Source organism: Rattus rattus, chromosome 15 (genome assembly GCF_011064425.1).
Source record: "Rattus rattus isolate New Zealand chromosome 15, Rrattus_CSIRO_v1, whole genome shotgun sequence".
In the NCBI taxonomy this organism is placed as follows: domain Eukaryota; kingdom Metazoa; phylum Chordata; class Mammalia; order Rodentia; family Muridae; genus Rattus; species Rattus rattus.
Genome location: NC_046168.1, coordinates 31,218,042 through 31,237,859, shown reverse-complemented (window position 1 = coordinate 31,237,859; position 19,818 = coordinate 31,218,042). Strand labels below are relative to the sequence as shown.

Here is a 19,818-nt window from a genome sequence, read left to right as displayed (position 1 = left end):
GGAACATCAACAATGACCTTGCCATTGGGGACATTTATAAACTCTGTGCTAGAATTGCCACAAGCTAGCCATCACTCTAGACGGATCGTGTTGATTGATCTGTCTACTGGCCCCAGAAAGCAATCCTGATCTGGGCCCAGCAGTGCAGGCGAATGTTGCTTAAGTCCACAGGAAATCCAACCACATGAGTTTTGTCGTAGGCATGTAATGTCCCTAGAGCCAGGGAACTGTCCTTGTATACCCCCTGGATCATAGATACCCTCTTTACCTTCACAGAGTGCCAATGCCATGAGGCAGGGACAGTGAGCGGGATTGGAGAGTGTGGACAGGTAACATGGGGCAGCTTTCCATGTGATGACTGTGGGTTCTGCAGTGGCTGGCTGTGGGATTGCTGGAGCATGGTACCAGACCCTGGCTAGTCGTCGTGAGCATGGGCATACTTTCCCAATCCCGGCTACCCTGCCTCCTGTTGTTTGATGAGCCCACTTCCAAGCCTGAGGGCTAGTGAATCCTGTGTATCAGATGCTGCTGACCAGGTCACTGTTCCACAGGAAGACGGTGACTGCAGCTGCAAAGCTCATGTAACTGGTGATGCTTGTGACACCTGCGCAGATGGATATTTCTCCTTGGAGAAGAGCAATTACTTTGGCTGTCAAGGTAAATACATTTGGCAGGGCTTGGGCAAGCCAAAATGCTAAAGGACAGAGGCTGTCAGAATCCCCGCCATGGCTGTCTGCAGCTGATTTTCAAGGATGGAGCTCAGACATTCTGTCTCGAGACCTTGGTGGTGACACCTGAAGGGAACCCCAAGTGGTGCTGTTTCCACTTCTCTTCTACCAGGAACACTGTTGCTTCATTTACAAACTACATATGTGGGATGGAGGGTGCGTGCTAATATTGACTAACACTGAGACTTGGTCACCTTGAAGCTATATTTCATATTAGCTAAAAAGTCAGATACTTAGATAGAGGCTTGTGTTAAATAATGAAATTCCAGAAGTGGGTGGCCTACAAGGCTACTCTTCACTTCCACGTGGGCCTCCTCATGAAAGTTATTTACAGCAATGTTGTTCCGTGTGTGAGTGAGTGAGTGTGTATGAGTGTGTGTGTGTATGTGAGTGTGAGTGTGTGTGTGTGTGTGTGTGTGTGTGTGTGTGTGTGTGTGTATTCATGTTCATATATATGTGTGCCCTGTGTAGGAGGTCCATGTCAGGTACCCCCTTCAGTTAATCTTCATTTTCTTTTTTGAAACAGTGTCTTTAGTGAACATGGGGCTTGCTAATTTGGCTATCCCTAATCAGTAGGTCCCAGGGATGCTCCTGCCTCTGCGCCATCCGTCAGCACTGAGATTACAGCGTCTGCTGTCCCTCTTTCCATGTCTGTGGGGAAGCACTTGTCTGACAGAGCTCTCCTCCCAGGCTACTTAGCCAGGCTTAGCTCTGGAGCTACCATCCCCTCTGACTGGAGAACAGTGTACCCAGCTGCTGGCCCACAGTCGCACATCTTGAAATTAGAGGTAGACCTGTGAGGAGACGGGTCACTTATGTTTGAGACATCCCTGCCTGATATAGGATCTTCACAGGAAAGACGAAGCCCAGACAGCGCTGAGAATACCAGAGTCGTTCTTCTCTTGGGGAGGGAAACATCTGTCAGGGAGACAGTTCGGTAGTAACCCCAACTGTTTCTTGACTTTCAGGGTGTCAGTGTGACATTGGCGGAGCGCTCACCACCATGTGTAGTGGGCCCTCGGGAGAATGCCAGTGCAGAGAGCACATTGAGGGGAAACAGTGCCAGAGGTGAGTCCTCTTGAAGCTTCTTACACACTCGTGTTACCAAGGCCATCTCCCCCTTTCCCGTGTGTAGTAATCCTGGGAAGGCAGATGAAGCAGTCAGTGTAATTGGAACCTTGGGCATGTGAGCTAATTAGAATAGGAGATTACAATGTTCATAGAGACCAGTTCTGTGGCCTAAACTACAAGCCCCCTGCATCCCAAAGTCCCCACGCTTCAAGTGGACAATTGGAAGAAACAAGTAAACAAGTAAATCATTACAAAAACAAAATGCAAACAGTTTGCAGTGTGCCCACTGGAGGCCGAAGCCTCTCTACAAGCCACAGCGAGGAAGGGCCAAACACAGGGGCCAGCTCCGTTTTCCCAAGGGGCATCCCACACTTTCCCAGGCTTCTAGAGCAGTGATATTCAGTTCCTGCTTGTGTCCCTCAGTGAGGGAGTAGAGACGTCAGGTGAGTTAGAATAAGGTGTGCAGGAAAAGTCTCGAAACAGAGGCTATGGAAAGGAAGCTAAGAACAAAAGCAGGAAGGGCAGAGACTGGGGGCAGGGTAGGGTATATGATATGTGACTCTGGGAGAGGTTGGGGTCTATGACAAGTGACTCTGGGTGTGATGATCCAACTGTAAGTGTTTCCTCTGTGGAAGGAAATTGAAATCCAAACTCTTTGGTTTTCAATCATATGCCAAAAACTCCAAAAAAGTGTAAAGTTCTCAAAATCTCAAGCACCCTCTCCTCCTGTTTCATCGGCAGATTAATTAAGACATTCTTTGATGTAGTTCTGAGTGCTGCCGACTGTGACTGTCCCTCAGTCTCTCTATTGGCCCTTGTGGCTGGGCCTTCCGGCCAAAGCTACATGGAGAAGCACAGGAGAAAATAAAAGAACCCAACAGAAGTGAGCTACCCACCTACAGATGAAAACAGCGATGTTTCACACTTTAGCACACAGGAGAATACCTGGAAATACTGCCAGTGCAGCCTTTGGTGTGATAGTGAGTGAAAACCACAGTACAGCGTGATAAACCAGCCAGTGGAACCCCAGCCTCTCTGTCCAGATGGGCAGACCTGTGTCCCTAGGACCCAATCTTGTCAAATATCAGCTCAGCCATATATCTGAGATTGTTTAGATTTTCTTATGTTTTGAAGGCATTCACTGTTCTCTAATTTTTATGATCATAAATGCATATTTATTTTAGAAATTTCAGTAAACTCATTCAAATAAAAAGGCAAAGATAAATCTGCACTGCCCCTCTCCAAGATAACCTTGTAAAATATTATTGGTTTGACTTTATTTACAATTAAAACTAAGCCTTTTTATGTAAATTTTAAAATCAACTTATTTAACAGTACATATCATTAGCATTTTCATAGCATTAAGAAATCCTCAAAATATTAATGCCTGCAAAGTATTTTATAACTTATTTGCTGTATAGTTTTGGCTCAATCATGTTGCTTCCACATAATGTGTTAAACATGTTTGCAGTAATTCTTTTAGAATGGATCCTGGATGAATTCTGAGGCGCTGGAGAAAAACACGCCTACGGACCTTTGCAAATGCTGGAATGCAAGCAGCTCTCACTCTGCTCACAGTGCAGGGGCGTGGCTGCCCTCGCTGCGCTCATAATGCAGGGGCGTGGCTGCCCTCGTGCAGGGGCGTGGCTGCCCTCGCTGCGCTCACAATGCAGGGGCGTGGCTGCCCTCACAGTGCAGGGGCGTGGCTGCCCGCAATGTGCTCACAGTGCGGGGGCGTGGCTGCCCTCGCTGTGCTCACAATGCGGGGGCGTGGCTGCCTTCAGTGCAGGGGTATGGCTGCCCTCACAGTGCAGGGGCGTGGCTGCCCTCGCTGTGCTCATGGTGTGGGGTCGTGGCAGCCTTCTCTGTGCTTACAGTGCAGGGGCGTGGCTGTCCTCACTGTGCTCACGGTGTGGGGGCGTGGCTGTCCTCAGTGCAGGGGCGGGGCTGCCCTCACAGTGCAGGGGCGTGGCAGCCTTCACTGTGCTCACAGTGCAGGGGCGGGGCGTCTATTTCTGTTGCCTGGTGGATCTTTTATGTCTCTAAATCCATTAAGTGTTATCCTTTTTACAGATTTGCATATTTATTGGCTTGAAGAACTCTTGAGTAGTTTGAGTGTGGAAGCCACTTAGCATTGGGTGTTTTAAAGCTTTCTTTATGACTGCTACAATTGGACTTGCCAAAGGAACTCATCCATTAACCTATAAATGATTCAGACAGAAAAGGCACTTGTTGCCAAGCCTGACCACCCGAGTGGGTCCTCAGGACCAGGACCCACTCAGTGGGAGGAGAGAACCAACCCTAGCACGTTGTCCTCCGCCCGCCACAAGTGCACATCCATGTACACGTGTGCACACATGCATGCACACAAATAAACACATAAGAATATGATAAAGTTATATATATGTTTACTAAATACAGTATTATAGCGTGATGCTTATAACAGTGCTTGCCCATAATTATTGATGTTTGTAAAGTATGTGAGTGTGGGAAGATGGAGGGAGAGAGCAGCTATTAAATTTTATTAATTGTTGGCATCCATTAGAACACAGTAGGGGTATGTTGGAGACCTCATGACTTGTGCTAAGTGACTTCCTCAATTTAGTGCTTGGGATGGGTGGGTGTTGGGTGTGCTCTGTGCCAGCATTAGAGCAGGGGTGGGGACAGCCTTCCTCTGTTCTGAGTTAATGGGCTTAGTGAGTTGGCCGTGTTCTTTTGGCAGCATCTATTAGGGAAGATATTCAGCTTACCCACAGACCTAACTCCTCATGTCCCTTTACTTGTGATTAACAAAGGCCTGAAAGTAACTACTACTTCCCGGACTTGCACCACATGAAGTATGAGGTCGAAGATGGCACTGGACCTAACAGAAGAGACCTACGGTTTGGATTTGATCCCCTGGTATTCCCTGAGTTTAGCTGGAGAGGATATGTCCCAATGACCTCCGTGCAGGTATACAGTCAGAGGGCTACAGCTCACTGCTGGACACCCATATATACCCAGAGCACTCTAGGGTCTAAGAGCCCCGCTGCCGCCAGGGCCTATTCTAGGATTCATTTTCTGTAGAGCACTGGCTAGGGTTGCCTTGGAAGCCAGGCTCGGGATTTAAGATAGGGCAATATTTTAACTAAATATGTACTTGGATTTCATAGTTACTTTAATTTGACCACTAAATCATAAAATGAAGGAACCAAAGAAAGATAGTATTTGTCTCTGGAGGCTTTTCATGGATAGAAATAAATTTCTTAAATGATATTAAACTTTACTAAAACATAGAGAACATCTTTTACTATAATGACATTTGTGGAAAACAAAAACCAAGCTGGCTTGGAGGCTTCTAAAATAGCTAGCCTCCTCCTCCTCTCCCTCCAGCAGAGGTCCACAGCGTCTAGGCCCTCAGTCCTGCTGCCTCAGCCTCCTAAGTGCATAACATCAGCAGTGATTCACCTTCCTGTGAATCACCTTCCCGCTTGGCGTTACTGGTTTGGGGCACTGCTTTTTAAAATCCTGAATTCCTCTGCGTGGGGACTGAAGTAAAGGATGAGCTTTGGTGCTGTTTGGCTTTTCCGTCTCCTTCCCTCCGCTACCCTCTGCTACTCCCATCTGTCTATCTTGCCTTAATGTAGAGTAAGAGATGTATACATTGTTCTTTACTTATAGCACTTATATAGAATGTATAGCCCTATGTGTAGAGTCACTAGGTAAGTTTTATCCTCAGAACTTCTCTTTGAGGCTGGTCTCCTAAACTGCTCTGAGGTAGATGTGAGCCGATGACTGGGACTAATGGAGTCAGAGAGAATCTGGGCCAGGCCACAGCTCTCTCGGAGACCCCATCCACCTAATGATGTTTTTGCCTGGCCAAATTCTCCCCAATGAAGTTATCTCTACCAAACAGGACTGCAAGGCCTTTCTTCCCACGCACACCAATTCAGTTTCTTCCTTTTCTTTCTGAGACAGGGTCATATTATGGAACCCTGGCTAACCTGGGGCTCACTATGCAGATCAGACTGATCTTTAATTCATAGAGCTCCGCCTGCCTGTGCTCCCTGGATTCTTTCATTAAAGAATGTGTGCATTCCCACACTGTGAACCTCCCCACCTTGGACCATAGCTGGATCTGGACATGTGGCTTGTGGTTCTGAATAAAAATAACTTATGCTGAAGAGATGGCGTGGAGGTTAAGAGCTTTCACTGCTCTTGCAGAGGACCTGAGTTCAGTTCCCAGCATCCACATGGAGGCTCACAAGAATCCCTAACTCCAGGTCCAAGGGATCTCACGCCCTCTTTTGACCTCCATGCACATACACATATGCAGGAGGAATGCTTATTAGCATACAATAAGTAAATCTGAATAAATAAATGATAATTTACTCGCATTATCTGTTCTTAGAGAGTATTGTGAAACCCCAGAGCTTGGAGACACACGAGACCTCTCTTATAGTTCAAAAGCTAACATTGTTTCTGGATAAAAGCTTGAGATAAAACTTCCTAAGGCAAAACAGGCATATTTAGTTGCATCCAGGTTTTTATCACAGATGCTCTGCTCCCCCACTATTACTGCCTGTGTCTGTGGCCATGGGATGCCCGGTGGCCTCTCTAATGTGGTGGCGTGAAATGTCATGCTTCCCTTTCCTTCTCTATCTTCTGCCTTTGGCTTTCTCAGTCAGCCATGGTTGTCCCTGTTGCTGTGATCCACCTTATATTCCAATCTATCTTCCTGGTTACAAAAATGTTGAAAGAGAACCCCGGCTGCTTCGAGGGTGCATTTCACTGTCACTAGAATTGTTAATGGTTTTGCTTTCTTGGTAGGGCTCTATTTCTACCCAATTACTAGGAATTTATTGAGTATGTATGAGTATGAATTTGTGTGTGCGTGTGCGTGTGCATGTGCATGCATGCGTTCATGTGTGTATCTCCGTGTGTCTTACAGAGCTAACAGGGAAACATAAGTCACTGTCTGCTGACACTTCTTTGCAGCCACTCCTCTACACTTCATGTTATTTTGGGGTACTTTTCAGAATGAAGTAAAGGTAAGACTGACCGTGAGGAAGGCAAGCCTCTCCTTGTTCCGGATTATTCTGAGGTACATCAATCCTGGAGTGGAAGAAGTATCCGGCCGTATCACTGTTTACTCATCCAGGGGGAAGTCAGGTAGGCAGCCTCAAGCCTCTTTTCTTACCTGTGTTGTGGTTTTGCCTTTTAGAGACAGCGTCTCAGGACATAACCCCAGAGTAGCATGAGCCTCTAAACTTGGCTTCGCCTCCTTGCAATTGAGAAAGGATGAATAGAATATTCCTCTGGTTTTTGCCAAGTCTGTCATCCTTAGAAAACATGAAGCCCATGAGAAGATCTGATTGGACAGGTCCCTTGCATGCTTTTGCTACCTTAAGTGTCTCCAGCTGTACACTGAATACTGAAAGCTAAACTGTGTAAAGCATTAGTACTGGCTTCTAGAGAGATGTCTTAAAGAGTTACTTATATTTCTGATAGATGCCTCTCAAAGCAAAGAGATCACCTTCCCCCCGAGTAAAGAGCCAGCTTTCGTCACGGTCCCGGGAAATGGCTTTGCTGACCCATTCTCCATCACACCTGGAACATGGATTGCTTGTATCCAGGTGGAAGGAGTCCTTCTGGTAAGACAGGGGTCTGAGCACTGAGGTCTTTGAATGTCCTGTTCCTGAGGACAATGCAGGGCCCACAGGAAGACCGTGCAGTGCAGGGGCCAACATCAAGATCACATGTAAAGGGATCACTGCCACGGAAACCACAACAACTTTGGCCCACAGAGGACACAAAAACTTACTGAAAGCTACGCTTTATATCCTTTCAGTCAACCACTCTTGGACAAAAATAATCTATATATCTATCTAAATGTAAACAAACTATAATCCAGGATCATTAGAATGAATGCAAACTTTTTATAAGCACATGGTCCTCCCTGCCTTTCAAATGTTGTTTAATATTTCCATTATGAAGCAGGAAGTCACCTAAAATGCTCCCCTTCCCCCAAGCCATGCAGAGTAGCATCAGAAGAACCTAGATAATGAAGAATTACTAAAGAGATTTGGGGACTGCGAAGGCAAGGGACAGGCTCCAGGAGCCAGGGCTGACCCAGCACTTCCTACTGTCTTACATCTTACCTCTCACCGAGTCAAGAGTCTTATAGCCAATTGGCAAAGGACCCCTCATTCAAGGGAAGCCAGGGGAGCCGTGAGGGGTCTCTCTGAGGACCCCCTCTTTGTCCACACACCCCTCCGGCTTGCTATAGCTTTGGTGACGTCTTTGGCACCAGTTTGATGCCATGTGCTGCTTTAGGCAGGAAACAGAGCTGGTCCTTCTTCGGCTGCTCTCACCTCCCAGCCTCCATTGCTCTTCCTGAGCAATAGGAACAGAACTTACTCCTCGCGTGTCTTCTCCAAGTATCTAACAAAAAATGAAGTGGAGTGCCACCCTTTTGCCCTTGCACCTTCTTGGCAAAGATCTTCATGTCTGAAGAAGTAAGACAGAGCACGCTTTGCAGACGTTAGAGGTGGGGGAGAGGAAAAGCCCATCAATGCCACGCCTGGGTATAGAGCTAGACAGATGGAAAGATTATTAACCTAGGGATGGGCAGATGCTATGCTGGCTAGTCTTATGTCAACTTGACATAGAGTTATCTGACAGGGGGGAACCTTAATCAAGAAAGTGCCTCCATAAGATCTGGCTGCAGGGGATTTTCTTAATTAGTTATTGATGGGGGAGGGCTCAGCCCATCGTGGGTGGTGCCACCCCTAGGCTGGTGGAGCTGAGTTCAATACGGAAGTGGACTGAGCAAGCCAGGGAAGCAAGCAGTAAGCATTACTCCTCCGTGGCCTCTGCATCAGATCCTTCCTCCAGGTTCCTGTCCTGTTTGAGTTCCTGTCCTGACTTCTTTAATTATGAACAGCAATGTGGAAGTGTCAACTGGAAAACCCTTTCTTCCCAAGTTGCTTTTTGGCCATGGTGTTTCATTGCAGGAATGGAAACCCTAAGACAGACGCGTAATGACACGTAGCTGATAGCCCCGTTCCGATTCCATTTTTACTGAGCATATGCTATACACCTTTACTGGTTTGGGACCACAGAGTAAGGAGCAATTATGGGATGAGCTCAGGGAAATAGCTTCTAGAACAATTCAAACTCATCCAACTAGGAAGGCCATCGAGTCACCTGAGTCACAATTTCCTTTTCCCCTGCTAAACATTTCTTCCTGAGGAAAGAAAATGCCTTAGAGGTCACATAGGAGTTTCCCACTCTGCCTCTTTCCCTGTGCATATATGTGGTGGGGCCACAGATCCTGAGATCACTAAGCACTATTAAGCTATCTGAGTTTGAGCTCCTAGAACTCTGCTCTTTCCTGAATGCTAGTTTGCATTTGCTGCAGGCTTCATTTGGTATGTTTGGAGGGACATGGCTACTCTTTCATTTGCTGGGACAGGCATCAGGGCCATTCCAGTCTGAGACACCAGCATCACACAGCCTCGCTTTCCCCACCATGGCCCATGCATAGGGTTGGAGCCGAAAGCCACATCAGTCATCAGTAGTTGATGTGAGGAAGACAGCCAGCATCTCTTCACAGCATCATAATGATTGGGTTCATCACCTTTGATCATTTTGGGGAAGGGATTATAAGCAACGCAGAAGAGATAGTAACATTTCCTTGGATCTGAAGATCACAAGTATACATCCTGTGGGGCACTGACCTCTCGTGTGTGTGTTTGTGTGTGTGTGTGTGTGTGTGTGTGTGTGTGTGTGTGTGTGTGTGTGTGTGTAAGACCTGGCGGGGAGGTGCACTGTGGATTCTGGCGAGCTAGAGTGAAGAACAAAAGAGTTGATCTGAAGTTGAAATTCACCAGGGACATCTCTGGGACATTATTTACTTCACAAAATCATTTCATCATTGTATCACCAAGGTAGGCCTGGTAGAAGGTGACTAACACTCCCCATGGTCTTCGTTTGCTAGGATTACCTGGTGCTGCTTCCCAGGGACTACTATGAAGCATTCGCCCTGCAAGTGCCAGTCACAGAGCCGTGTGCCCACACAGGATCTCCCCAGGACAAGTTAGTATGGGGAGGAGGGTGTAGCCTCAATGCCATCAGGCACCTCTGAATGAGCTTTGAATGTGAAGGCTCAGATGGTGGGCCTTACAATCCCAACTGTTACAGGATAGCCCTACTGATAGTTTCGTTGTGATTTGTTTGTTCTGAGTATTACTTGAGTAAGAATCCCCAAACACGTTGCATATGGGGATGCTTCAGCATACCCCAAAGTCATCTAGACGCCATGCATCTGGTGAGAGGAAGAGCTTAAAATAGAGTGCATGTTCTCAGACCTTTGTTCTTCCCTTTGTGGTGTGGAGAACTCACCACTCCATGCCGTTGATGTCCATGTACTAAGACTTGGTTGAAAGAAGGATACAAGGATGCCTAGTGGCATGACCACTGAGTCCTTGCAGCACGCCGTATCATGCTCCCGTGATAACAACTGTCTTTTGTTGTCGTTGAAGTTGTCTGCTTTACCAGCATTTACCACTGACCCGATTCTCCTGCACCCTGGCTTGTGAGGCCACACGCTTCCTGATTGATGGAGAGCGGAGACCCTTGGCAGTGAGGCAGCCCACGCCCACACTCCCAGCCATGGTGGACCTCAGTGGGACAGAGGTGGGACAACCTTTTACTTCCTATTAAAGCTGGCGCTGCCTCTCCATTTGTATCTGCTGAATGCTTAGCCAAGGTTGCTTCTCGAATCCCAGAGAGGAAGAAGGGTTTCTCAGGGATATTGACTGATGGGTATGATATGATATGAACTGGGGCTGAGTTGCCGTCCACAATGAGCTTTGCTGAGGCTTTCTTTGAGCTCCTTTAGATGTAGCAACAACCATGGGACATCACAGGGCCGTTTTGTTTACCTGACTCCCAGCAAATGCTTTCCCTTGGATGAGACTTAATCCTACAGGCCCTCAGTAGCCCTGTGAATTACCTTATAAGGAACAGCATTTCCTTGTTGCCCAACCCTGTAAGCTAAGCACTTTGTAGCAGATGAATCTGTAGAGCTTAGAACCTGGAGCTGCTCCAACCCAAGGCATCTATCTGCTCATGGCCTGGAGGACATGTTGGTACGTGCTGGGGCATCGAGTCTCCTCCTGCAGTTCTCCGAGCCACATCCGCAAACCTAAGAGTTTTGGTAACACATTGTGTGGTATATCAACAGTGAGAACACACATCACAGCGCCCAGACTGAAGATAATAAACGGTAGCCCACCCCTTCCCCACACTTTCATTAATGTTGTCTATTTTGATCTTTTGAAGAAAAGACTTCTTTGGGGTGTAAATTATGTAAAGTTAAAATATCTATGGCTCAAATTCTTCCTAAATCTTTAGATGCACACATTTTATAAAGGATGTTCTTACATTTTAAAGGTAACGGCTAAAGATACTAAGATTACTTCTTAGACTTCATTTCATTTTGTTAGACTTTTGATTTATAAAATATACTTATTGTACTAAGTAAAGCAATATAAGTAAACACAATTAAATATAATGAAAAACTGAATATTCTTCACTCTACTTCATTCTAAAATTAACTTTTTTCTGATCATACTGCATGTGCAAACACACATGTGCAAGTGTGTACTTGCATGTACATAGATGTAACATGAGAAAGAACATATATATATAGTGTTGCTTATGTGTGTGTTGATAAGACAATAGGGAGGTCTGGACAAGGTGGACCAGCGCCTAAGAAACATATAAGCTTATGTTAATTAAACTTAAGTATAACTTATCTCTCAGCTGCAACCCAGGGCCTCAGCATTCACCATGTGCAGGAACAACATGGATCATAAATTGTCTTTGTCATTGCAAAAAGACTATTGTGATGAAGTTCAAATTTATAGAGTTAGAAGGAGTACTAATGATATTTTAGTTCCTTTCCTGTGAAACAAGGAGTCCTTTTTATATTATTATCTGCAGATTTACTGGCCTTGTACATGAAACCCAAGAGTTTTTATTTAAGCTTTAGGATCACTCCCAAGGTTTTGTTTTTGTTCTGTTTTTACCTGTATTAATTACTTTGCTTCATAATGAGACCAAATACTCAACACAAAGCAACCTAGGAGAGAAAGGATTTACTCTGGGTTTGGCTTGGGTGTGTAGTCGGCCAGGGCAAGGAGCCCATGGCAGCATGGCTGTCTGGTGCCAAGTGGCTGCCGCAGCAACAGGCTAAGGCTGCTTGCTCACATTTGGACAAATCAAGAAGCAGAGATAGGACAATGACGTAAAGTCATGCTAGAATTCCCAAGTCCTGCCCTCTAGAGATTCATTTCCTGAATGAACTGGCTAGGCCCCACTGGGCCACAAGCAGGAATGGCTCAAAGAGTAATTAATAGTCCATGTCCAATCTGTAACAATTCTCACTCTATATGCAAGAATTACAAACTCAAAATGAATCCAAACTCAGGCCAAGCACTGGGGGAAGGAGTCTCATCCTGTGCTGTTATGTCGCTTGACCATCTCTGTAGTGCCTTCCCAATTAACTTACCTGCATTGCAGAAATAGTTGACCACTGGGCTGGAGAAGATGGGTCACTGGATAAATATGAGGATCTGAGTTCAGATCCACATAAAGCCAGATGTGGTAGAATACATCTGGAATCCCAGTCCTCCTACAATGAGAGACGAAATAGAAATAGGAAAACACCTCAAATCTTCCAGACCAGCTAGCCTGGTGCATACAGTTGCAAACAGCAAGAGATACCATCTCAAACAAGGTAGAGGGTAAGGACCAACACATGAGATTGGTTTCTGACATACACACACATTACAGTAACATCTTGTCTTATGATGGAGATAAAAATGTTTACATGTATTATTAGAGTGTACTTCCTACCTCCAATTGTACCATCCCACCTTGTGGCCACCTGGTCTACCTTCAGTCTCTTGATGCTGCAATACATGTGGCCTACAAGTGGGGTAGTGCTGTAGTGGGGTCTCTCACCATAGGCTCTTCCCTCTGTCTGATGCTCTTCTCTTTCTTCCAGGTATGTTTCTGTTCCTTGTCTTCCATGCTCAGCTAAGCCAATGCTTCCTCAAGGAAGCTTCCTACCATCTTCCTGACGAGCTCAGTCCTTCTGTTCCCATGGCACTTCCTGAGAGAATTTGCCACATGTGAAACACACACTGTAGCTACCTAATAATCTAGTTATCCGAGAGTAGAACTCAAGTCTGCATATGTCCTATTGGATGCTCACTACCTGGATGGTGGACTGGCCATGGCAGGTATTCAGTCACGCTTGCTGGCCAAGAAATTTGAATTCCCATCTGACAGTAGATGGTAGTTTATCCTTCTGGACTTTTACAAGCAGCAGATTGGTAATGCTTCCCTCCACACCTTTACCCAAACTTGGAACTAGCAAAGAGAAGCTGTGTGCTGCGGAACCATCTGACATTAGGTCCTTTCAAGTTCCCTGTTAAAAATACAAATAACACCATCAGCAGACAACACATTTCCATTCTTTCATTTCATCAGGAATTGGTTTTGCCATCAAATGTATTTTAAACAGAAATCAGTCCATAGGCGTCACAGTGGGATGACAGTACACACTTAGAAGAGAGCTGTGATCAATGTCACAGCCGGTGAGGACTTGTCACTGGCCTGTGTGTGCTGAGTGTTCAAGTGAGACAAAAACACTTTCATTTGGCAATGCCTGGAGAGAGAAGCTGGTAGCAACTTCTCTACCAGGGCCTGGGCAAGGCTGGACTTTCCTATGCAACAGTTAAAAGTGGGTGCCTGGTGCCCATCTTCCTCTGAGGGAAGCCTTTCATTTTATAAGCGATAGAGAAACTTGTGTGAATCTAGGAGCTGCATGGCTCAGAGCTGTTCTGAAGGAATAGTGTATATACGGTGCCTGAAGACTAGAAGGTACCCCATTTAATTAAGTGGGGGTAAAGCTTGGCTGGGCTGGAGCTTTTTGGTTGAGGTGGAGTCCACAGTGAGGGATGGATGGAGTTCTTAGAACTTAACCTGGTTAGCCTCGCTGGCCAGCCTGCTCTACGTGGGTATCTACTGTGTGTCTCCCCAGGTTGAAACTACAGGCAGGCTCACCACAACCATCTGACATTGGTGTGAGCTCTGGGGATCCCCACTCTGGTCTTCATGCATGTGCAATCGGTTCTTTACCCACCAACATCTCTCTACCTTAGAATTTTCATTTATATTATAGGTTGCTAGATGGCCATTAGGGAAATAAACTATGTATGTACGTAATGATAGAGGCACGTGAAACGCTAGGCTGGAATGGTAGCTCCGTTGGTAATGTGCTTGCCTTGGAAGCATGGGGACCTGAGTTCAGACCTCCAGGATCCATGGGAAAGAAAGTTGAATGTGGTGCCATGTACGTGTAAAACCAATACTGAGGAATAACAGACAGGTGGATTGTACCGGCCAGCCAAAGTAGCCTCCTTAGCAAACTCCAAACAAATAAGATAGCTCTCTCAAACACACACACACACACACACACACACACACACACACACACATACACACACACACACACACACATGCACACACACACACACATGCACACATGCACTCACACATGTACACACGCACCCATGCACTCCGTGGACAGCCTTTGAGGAATGATACCACGGCTGGTTTCTAGTCTCCATGTACATGTGACACAGATATATCTTTACACACACCAAGAAAAACGTAAAAATAAATAAAACAGCACACCATGAAATGCTGCTGACTGAAAAAGAACAAGTCAAGACAAAACAATCCGGTAAAGATTATAACCATCAGGGCTTCTGATGGTGTCAATCTGAGCTGTACATGCTCGCCGCACATCCATTTAGCCCTTGGAACTGTTGAGAGGAAAACTGATCTTGTCCCCGTTTTATGTAGGTCACACAGCTAGTGTAAGCTTGAGTTGGGACCACAGAAGGGCAAGTCCCACTTTCCCCAGAAAGGTCCAGAGAGCAAACATATCCTGCTCTGTGCACCCTAAGGTCTCTGTCATTACAGCCTAAAGTACCCCTGACTTTTGACTCATAATAGTTCTTCTTAAAAGTCAAAGTGGGAAGCAGTGTATTGCCCATAGAAAAAACAGGGCTTGAAAGTCTAAAAGCCAAGTGTCATCCTTCTGGGGGCAAGAGGTGTATGTGCTGCCTGTATGTGTTTTTATTTGGATAATTAGACATTTCCCTCTTGAAGTAACAGATAAGAAGTCACCAGGCAGGTGTCCACCCTCCTGCTGTCTGTTGGCTCTCCCTTTTAACTTCAAGTTTGGGAGTGTTTGTTACCTTAATACAAGCAGCAGAAGCATCCCTGAGTGGAGTCGAAGTCCTCAGATGCGGCGTTGGTAGACCTAGATAATAAAAGTACAAAACGCCTCTGACATTCCAGACAAATGGTCATGCAACATTTCTCTGGACTCAGGATTTTAACAGGGCATCCGTTCCTTCCTCTGCATTGCCTTTGGAGGACCCCATGTTTTACCATGCAGACCTATGACAGCACTCCGGGGTGTCTCCTCTTTTTTACCATTGTGTCTGCAAACATGTCCAGTGTTTCGAGCATCTGGATGACCACCTGTCTACTTGCCCTCTCTGGCAGGTGGAATTGCACCTACGTCTGCGGGTCCCACAGATTGGCCACTATGTGGTCATGTTGGAGTATGCCACGGAGGTGGACCAGCTTTTTGTGGTGGACGTGAATCTGAAGAGCCCAGAGTCTTCCTTGGCAGGCCAGGTGAACATATACAGCTGCAAGTACAGGTAATCAGCCCAGAGTCCCCAAATTCCTCCACCAGGGAAGTCTGCCTGGGACTTGAGTGATTAGTGCACTGGACTTCTGAGGCAGCCTTTGAAAACCAACAGGCAACTCGTTATAAGGTCCAACATTATCCCCAACCTGGTATTGGGAGCCTTTCTGTGGGCATCATTGTGAAACTGTATAATGGGTCACCTCTCCCTGCACGGCCACCTTCAGAATCCAGCGAATTAGTGGTTGGTGATTGCTGTGTGCAAAAGCAATGGTGGAGACTCTCAGATTTACCCTAATAAAATTTTCGCCCAAGAGTGCTAATTGGCAAGGGCTTACTGGAAACGCTTTTCTTTGCATAATATTTCAAGAGCATTCTTTAATTAAAGAATCAGCACAAAGGATATTTGCAGACGAGACTAAATATAAAATTAATGACACCGGAGCTGTAGTCCCTTGATACAGAAAGCAGAAAGCTCCAGTAAACACACCATTTTGCTGGTTTTTTTAATGTTGCTTTGTGTCAAACACAAGATAATGCGAAGAAGCTGACCATCTCCCTGGATATGAAATGAAAAAAATGTATGAGAAGAGTCGATTTTAGCAGTGAAACAAAACATGGGCACTTTTGCGAGCCTTGACCAATGCCTGCTGATTTAGTTATGCTCCTAACGATCCCAAAAAGCCATCGCTGAGTACTTTGTTTCTGGAACAAAGATCACAGGAAAGGAGTCATATTTGGATTTGTGTGTGGCGTTGAGGATCAAACCCAGTGCCATGTGCATGCTGAGCAAGCCCTGTCCCGCTAGGCCCGTATCCTCAGCTCTGTATATCATATATCAAGAGCATATATGCACCTACGAGCATACAATGGTTCTAGGGTAGTTCCTCAGAACCATTTGTCACCATCTGAAAACGCGAGTTTCGCCTACAGTTGGTATCAGTATCACTGTAAAGTGTACCCCCCAACGGGTAGGCCCTCATGTGCTGGAGTCCTGGGTGTGTCGGCCACAGGCTTCCTTCAACCTGTATCCATCCTATCTCAGCTTCTAGCTCAAATTTTAGGCCCCTTGTACCTTTCAGATCACAGTCTGAAAGATGTCACATGTCAGTCTGAAAGACATCAGGGTCACATGTGCCATCCTGCCTGGCACGGCAGAAGGATGACCAAACCAAAGAGAGAAGGGACCCTTGCAGGATGCCATGCAGGTTTTATGGTGAGCACTGAGGGAGATTGCACAATGTTCTAGTGCCATTAGCACATGATAGGAAGTAAGCACGTTCAGCAAGCCCGCCATTAGAATTCTAGGATAGCATCGCATTAGACTACCACTACCTGCTTCATACTTAGCCGCTCCCAGGAAAGTCCCGTTGTACAGTTTTACTTGGCCAAGGTATTTCCTTTTTTTATGCTTCAGTTGTCAACAGGGGTCAAGTGAAAGCGAACTGACTACAAGGGTGGGAATCGAAACTCCAGGAATTATTTCTCCCATAGAGGCCTAGTTTGAAGGAAAGGCCTGCTCAGCACTGCACTGTCTCCTGCTGAGGGTTCAACGACCCCCTGAGTGTCTCAAGTGATTTCTAACCACTTTGTTAGAAAGACCTCAGCAAAAGAGTGACAGGAGCCCCACTTTTCAGAATATTGAGGTGATAAATCAACCCTTTTCTCTGTAGTGACATGATCCTTAATGGATAAATCAGTGGCTATCTGTTTCTTAGAATTTTTAAAGGATGATGATAAAACTAAATGCAAGCAAATCCCAGGATGACGGACTGCTTCAACTGCACCTCCGTGCCCACTGTCAAGTCTCTGTATATGACCCCATCTGGGCCTGACTCTTTGCAGATTTAATCTCCTTTTAGTCATCACCCAAATACCCTTGACTAAATTATGTCATGTGTTCATTGTTACGTCATATCGTCTTCACCTGCTCCTAGTTCCATTTTATATGTGTCCAGAGGAAATGGCCCTACGCAGGCTTCCAAAAAAGCATGTTCACCACCAGAGCCAGATTCCATGTTGCAAAACTGTGACGTTTTAAGAATGGTTTCGAATTTGTCTCTCACCTGATGGAGTGGAAGGTGGGGACCAGAGGTAGAAGTGGGAAGGGACTAAGGAAGAAAACAGACTCAGACTTGCAGAAAGTCTGGCTTGCCCGTCTGTTAGTAAAGCCAGCTGTGCCCACTGATGGGTGTGGGAAGGTTGTTGGTAGCAATTTGAACGACGAATGGTCCAACAAATAAATTTCTGAGAGATCGAGGCTCCACTCTAGCCACCTTCAAAAGATCACAGTGGTGAATGCCTTCCAAAATTTGGGGGATCCTCCAAACCATAGTAGGCTGCACCCCCTTGACTTCTCATGCAGGAAAACTGACTGGTTCGCCCACTTATCAAGAAGGAAAGCAGAACGGCGGCCAGTGGCAAGGAGATGCCGATGTCAGGCTAAGAAAACTGTTCTGTTTGCAGCATTCTGTGCAGGAGCGTGGTGATTGACAGCCTGAGTCGTACAGCTGTGTATGAGCTGTTGACGGATGCAGACGTTCAGCTCAAGGTGCACGCGGCCCGTTTCCTTCTGGTATGCCTTCACCCAGCCCACCGAACTTGCAAAGCCTTCTTCTGTAAATTCAACTTCTTATCCTGAGCCTTCTTCATGTCACCTCACAAAGTTCAGCCATCATATATGAACGCATCCCACAAAAAACAAAACAAAACAAAACAAAAAAAACCAAAAAACCAAAAAAACAAAAAAAAAACAAAAACAAAAACAAAAAAACCCCCCAAAACAAAAAACAAACCCACATTTTTTTAACTTTCACTTATCACTATAGTAAATGAAGTACCATTTATCGTATTTTCTACTTTAGTTTTATTATGTCTGGGCACAGAAATGACACTATTTTTCACTTCATTTCTGTCCGTTTTACCATCCTATATAGTTTCTTGGAATGCTTGGTCAGGTGTTTAAACTTTGTAACTGGTTATGTAATAGTACCCTATGTTTCAGCATGGGTTTATTCAGCTCATTAGGTATATATCCTTAAGATTTAAATGCCAGCTGTGACAGATAAATGACATTCATGCCTACCCATGTGATGGCGGAGCTTGGCTACTGAGCGCAGTGGAATCTGCCTAGGAAAGGACTGTAAAGATTTACGTAACTATCTCAGGGGACCGAAGATTACCTAAGTGTGACGCAGCCTTCCGTTACTGCTGGCAGTGAGCATGCATCAGACTCTGGGGAATGCCAGGGGGACTGTGCTTTAAATATTTGTGCCTAACCTAGCAGGAGTAAGTAGGTAAAAGCTTCACATTTAAGGAGTAGTTTGAAATAAAACTTTAAAAAATGATTACTGTGATAGAATGGTTTTCCTTCACAAATCTAACCTCTTCACTTTTGGAAATTATGCTGGGATTCAGTTTAAGTGTGGGTTTGCCCTTTCAACAACAGCCCAAGGTCACTGAAGGTCAGGCTGACTAGAATGGGGGCTCCATGGGGGTAGGACAGTGTCCATCTCTGCCCTAGAGATGCCTGGAGTCTCAGTGATGGTTCATACATTTTTGTTGTTGTTACTACTGAGCCACCAAGCTGATAACTTGACTTTGAATGCAATAAAAGGCACTTTAATGGCTGAGTTTCTTAAGTGACCCCAAAACTAGCCACAGGGACAAATCCTTCAGCGTTGGTGTGGGCCAAGGTCTGAGACATCTTTTACTAAGAAGGGCACTTCTCCAGACAATGCCAGGTCTTTGAACAGCATGCTCCCTGGCTTCTCTGTTACTTCTGAAGCATTTCAGATATCAACCTTGAACAACAGTAGCCCCAAGTCACAGAGAAAAGAAGGTACCAAAGCCCACTGAACAGATTTGATCTTGAACATTGCTCTGACTCTGCTCTGTATCTGTGAAAACATTCCAACCATGATGTGGTCAGTGAGCCTGTGCAGTAAGAAAAGGGATTTGCTGCCTGTGGAGGTTTACATGCTTGCCATCCTGCAATTTCACTTCTTTAACGTAATAGAAATTTTCTGGATGAGTTCTTCACTTAGTAACTGCTTTTTAAGAATGTGCAGGAGCCATTAGTTTTACCAGTCACAGTTGTGTGTTTTTTACTTATTTTCTTTTTTTTTTTTTTTTTAATCTTTAATTAACTTGAGAATTTCTTATTTACATTTTGAGTGTTATTCCCTTTCCCGGTTTCCGGGCCAACATCCCCCTAACCCCTCCCCCTCTCCTTCT

At 45.6% G+C, this 19,818-nt stretch overlaps 1 protein-coding gene across 1 annotated transcript in view; it reads left to right on the top strand.

Annotated features, from left to right (window-relative positions):
* Lama3 (laminin subunit alpha 3) overlaps positions 1–19,818 on the top strand; it is a 228,620-nt gene that overhangs the window by 97,533 nt on the left and 111,269 nt on the right. Inside the window, exons 16-25 of the mRNA XM_032885613.1 lie at positions 277–329; positions 552–657; positions 1,697–1,796; positions 4,595–4,751; positions 6,818–6,950; positions 7,290–7,432; positions 9,781–9,878; positions 10,325–10,478; positions 15,435–15,595; positions 18,049–18,157. Of these exons, the coding sequence (XP_032741504.1) occupies positions 277–329; positions 552–657; positions 1,697–1,796; positions 4,595–4,751; positions 6,818–6,950; positions 7,290–7,432; positions 9,781–9,878; positions 10,325–10,478; positions 15,435–15,595; positions 18,049–18,157 (1,214 nt within the window). The remainder of the gene's footprint in view (positions 1–276; positions 330–551; positions 658–1,696; positions 1,797–4,594; positions 4,752–6,817; positions 6,951–7,289; positions 7,433–9,780; positions 9,879–10,324; positions 10,479–15,434; positions 15,596–18,048; positions 18,158–19,818) is intronic.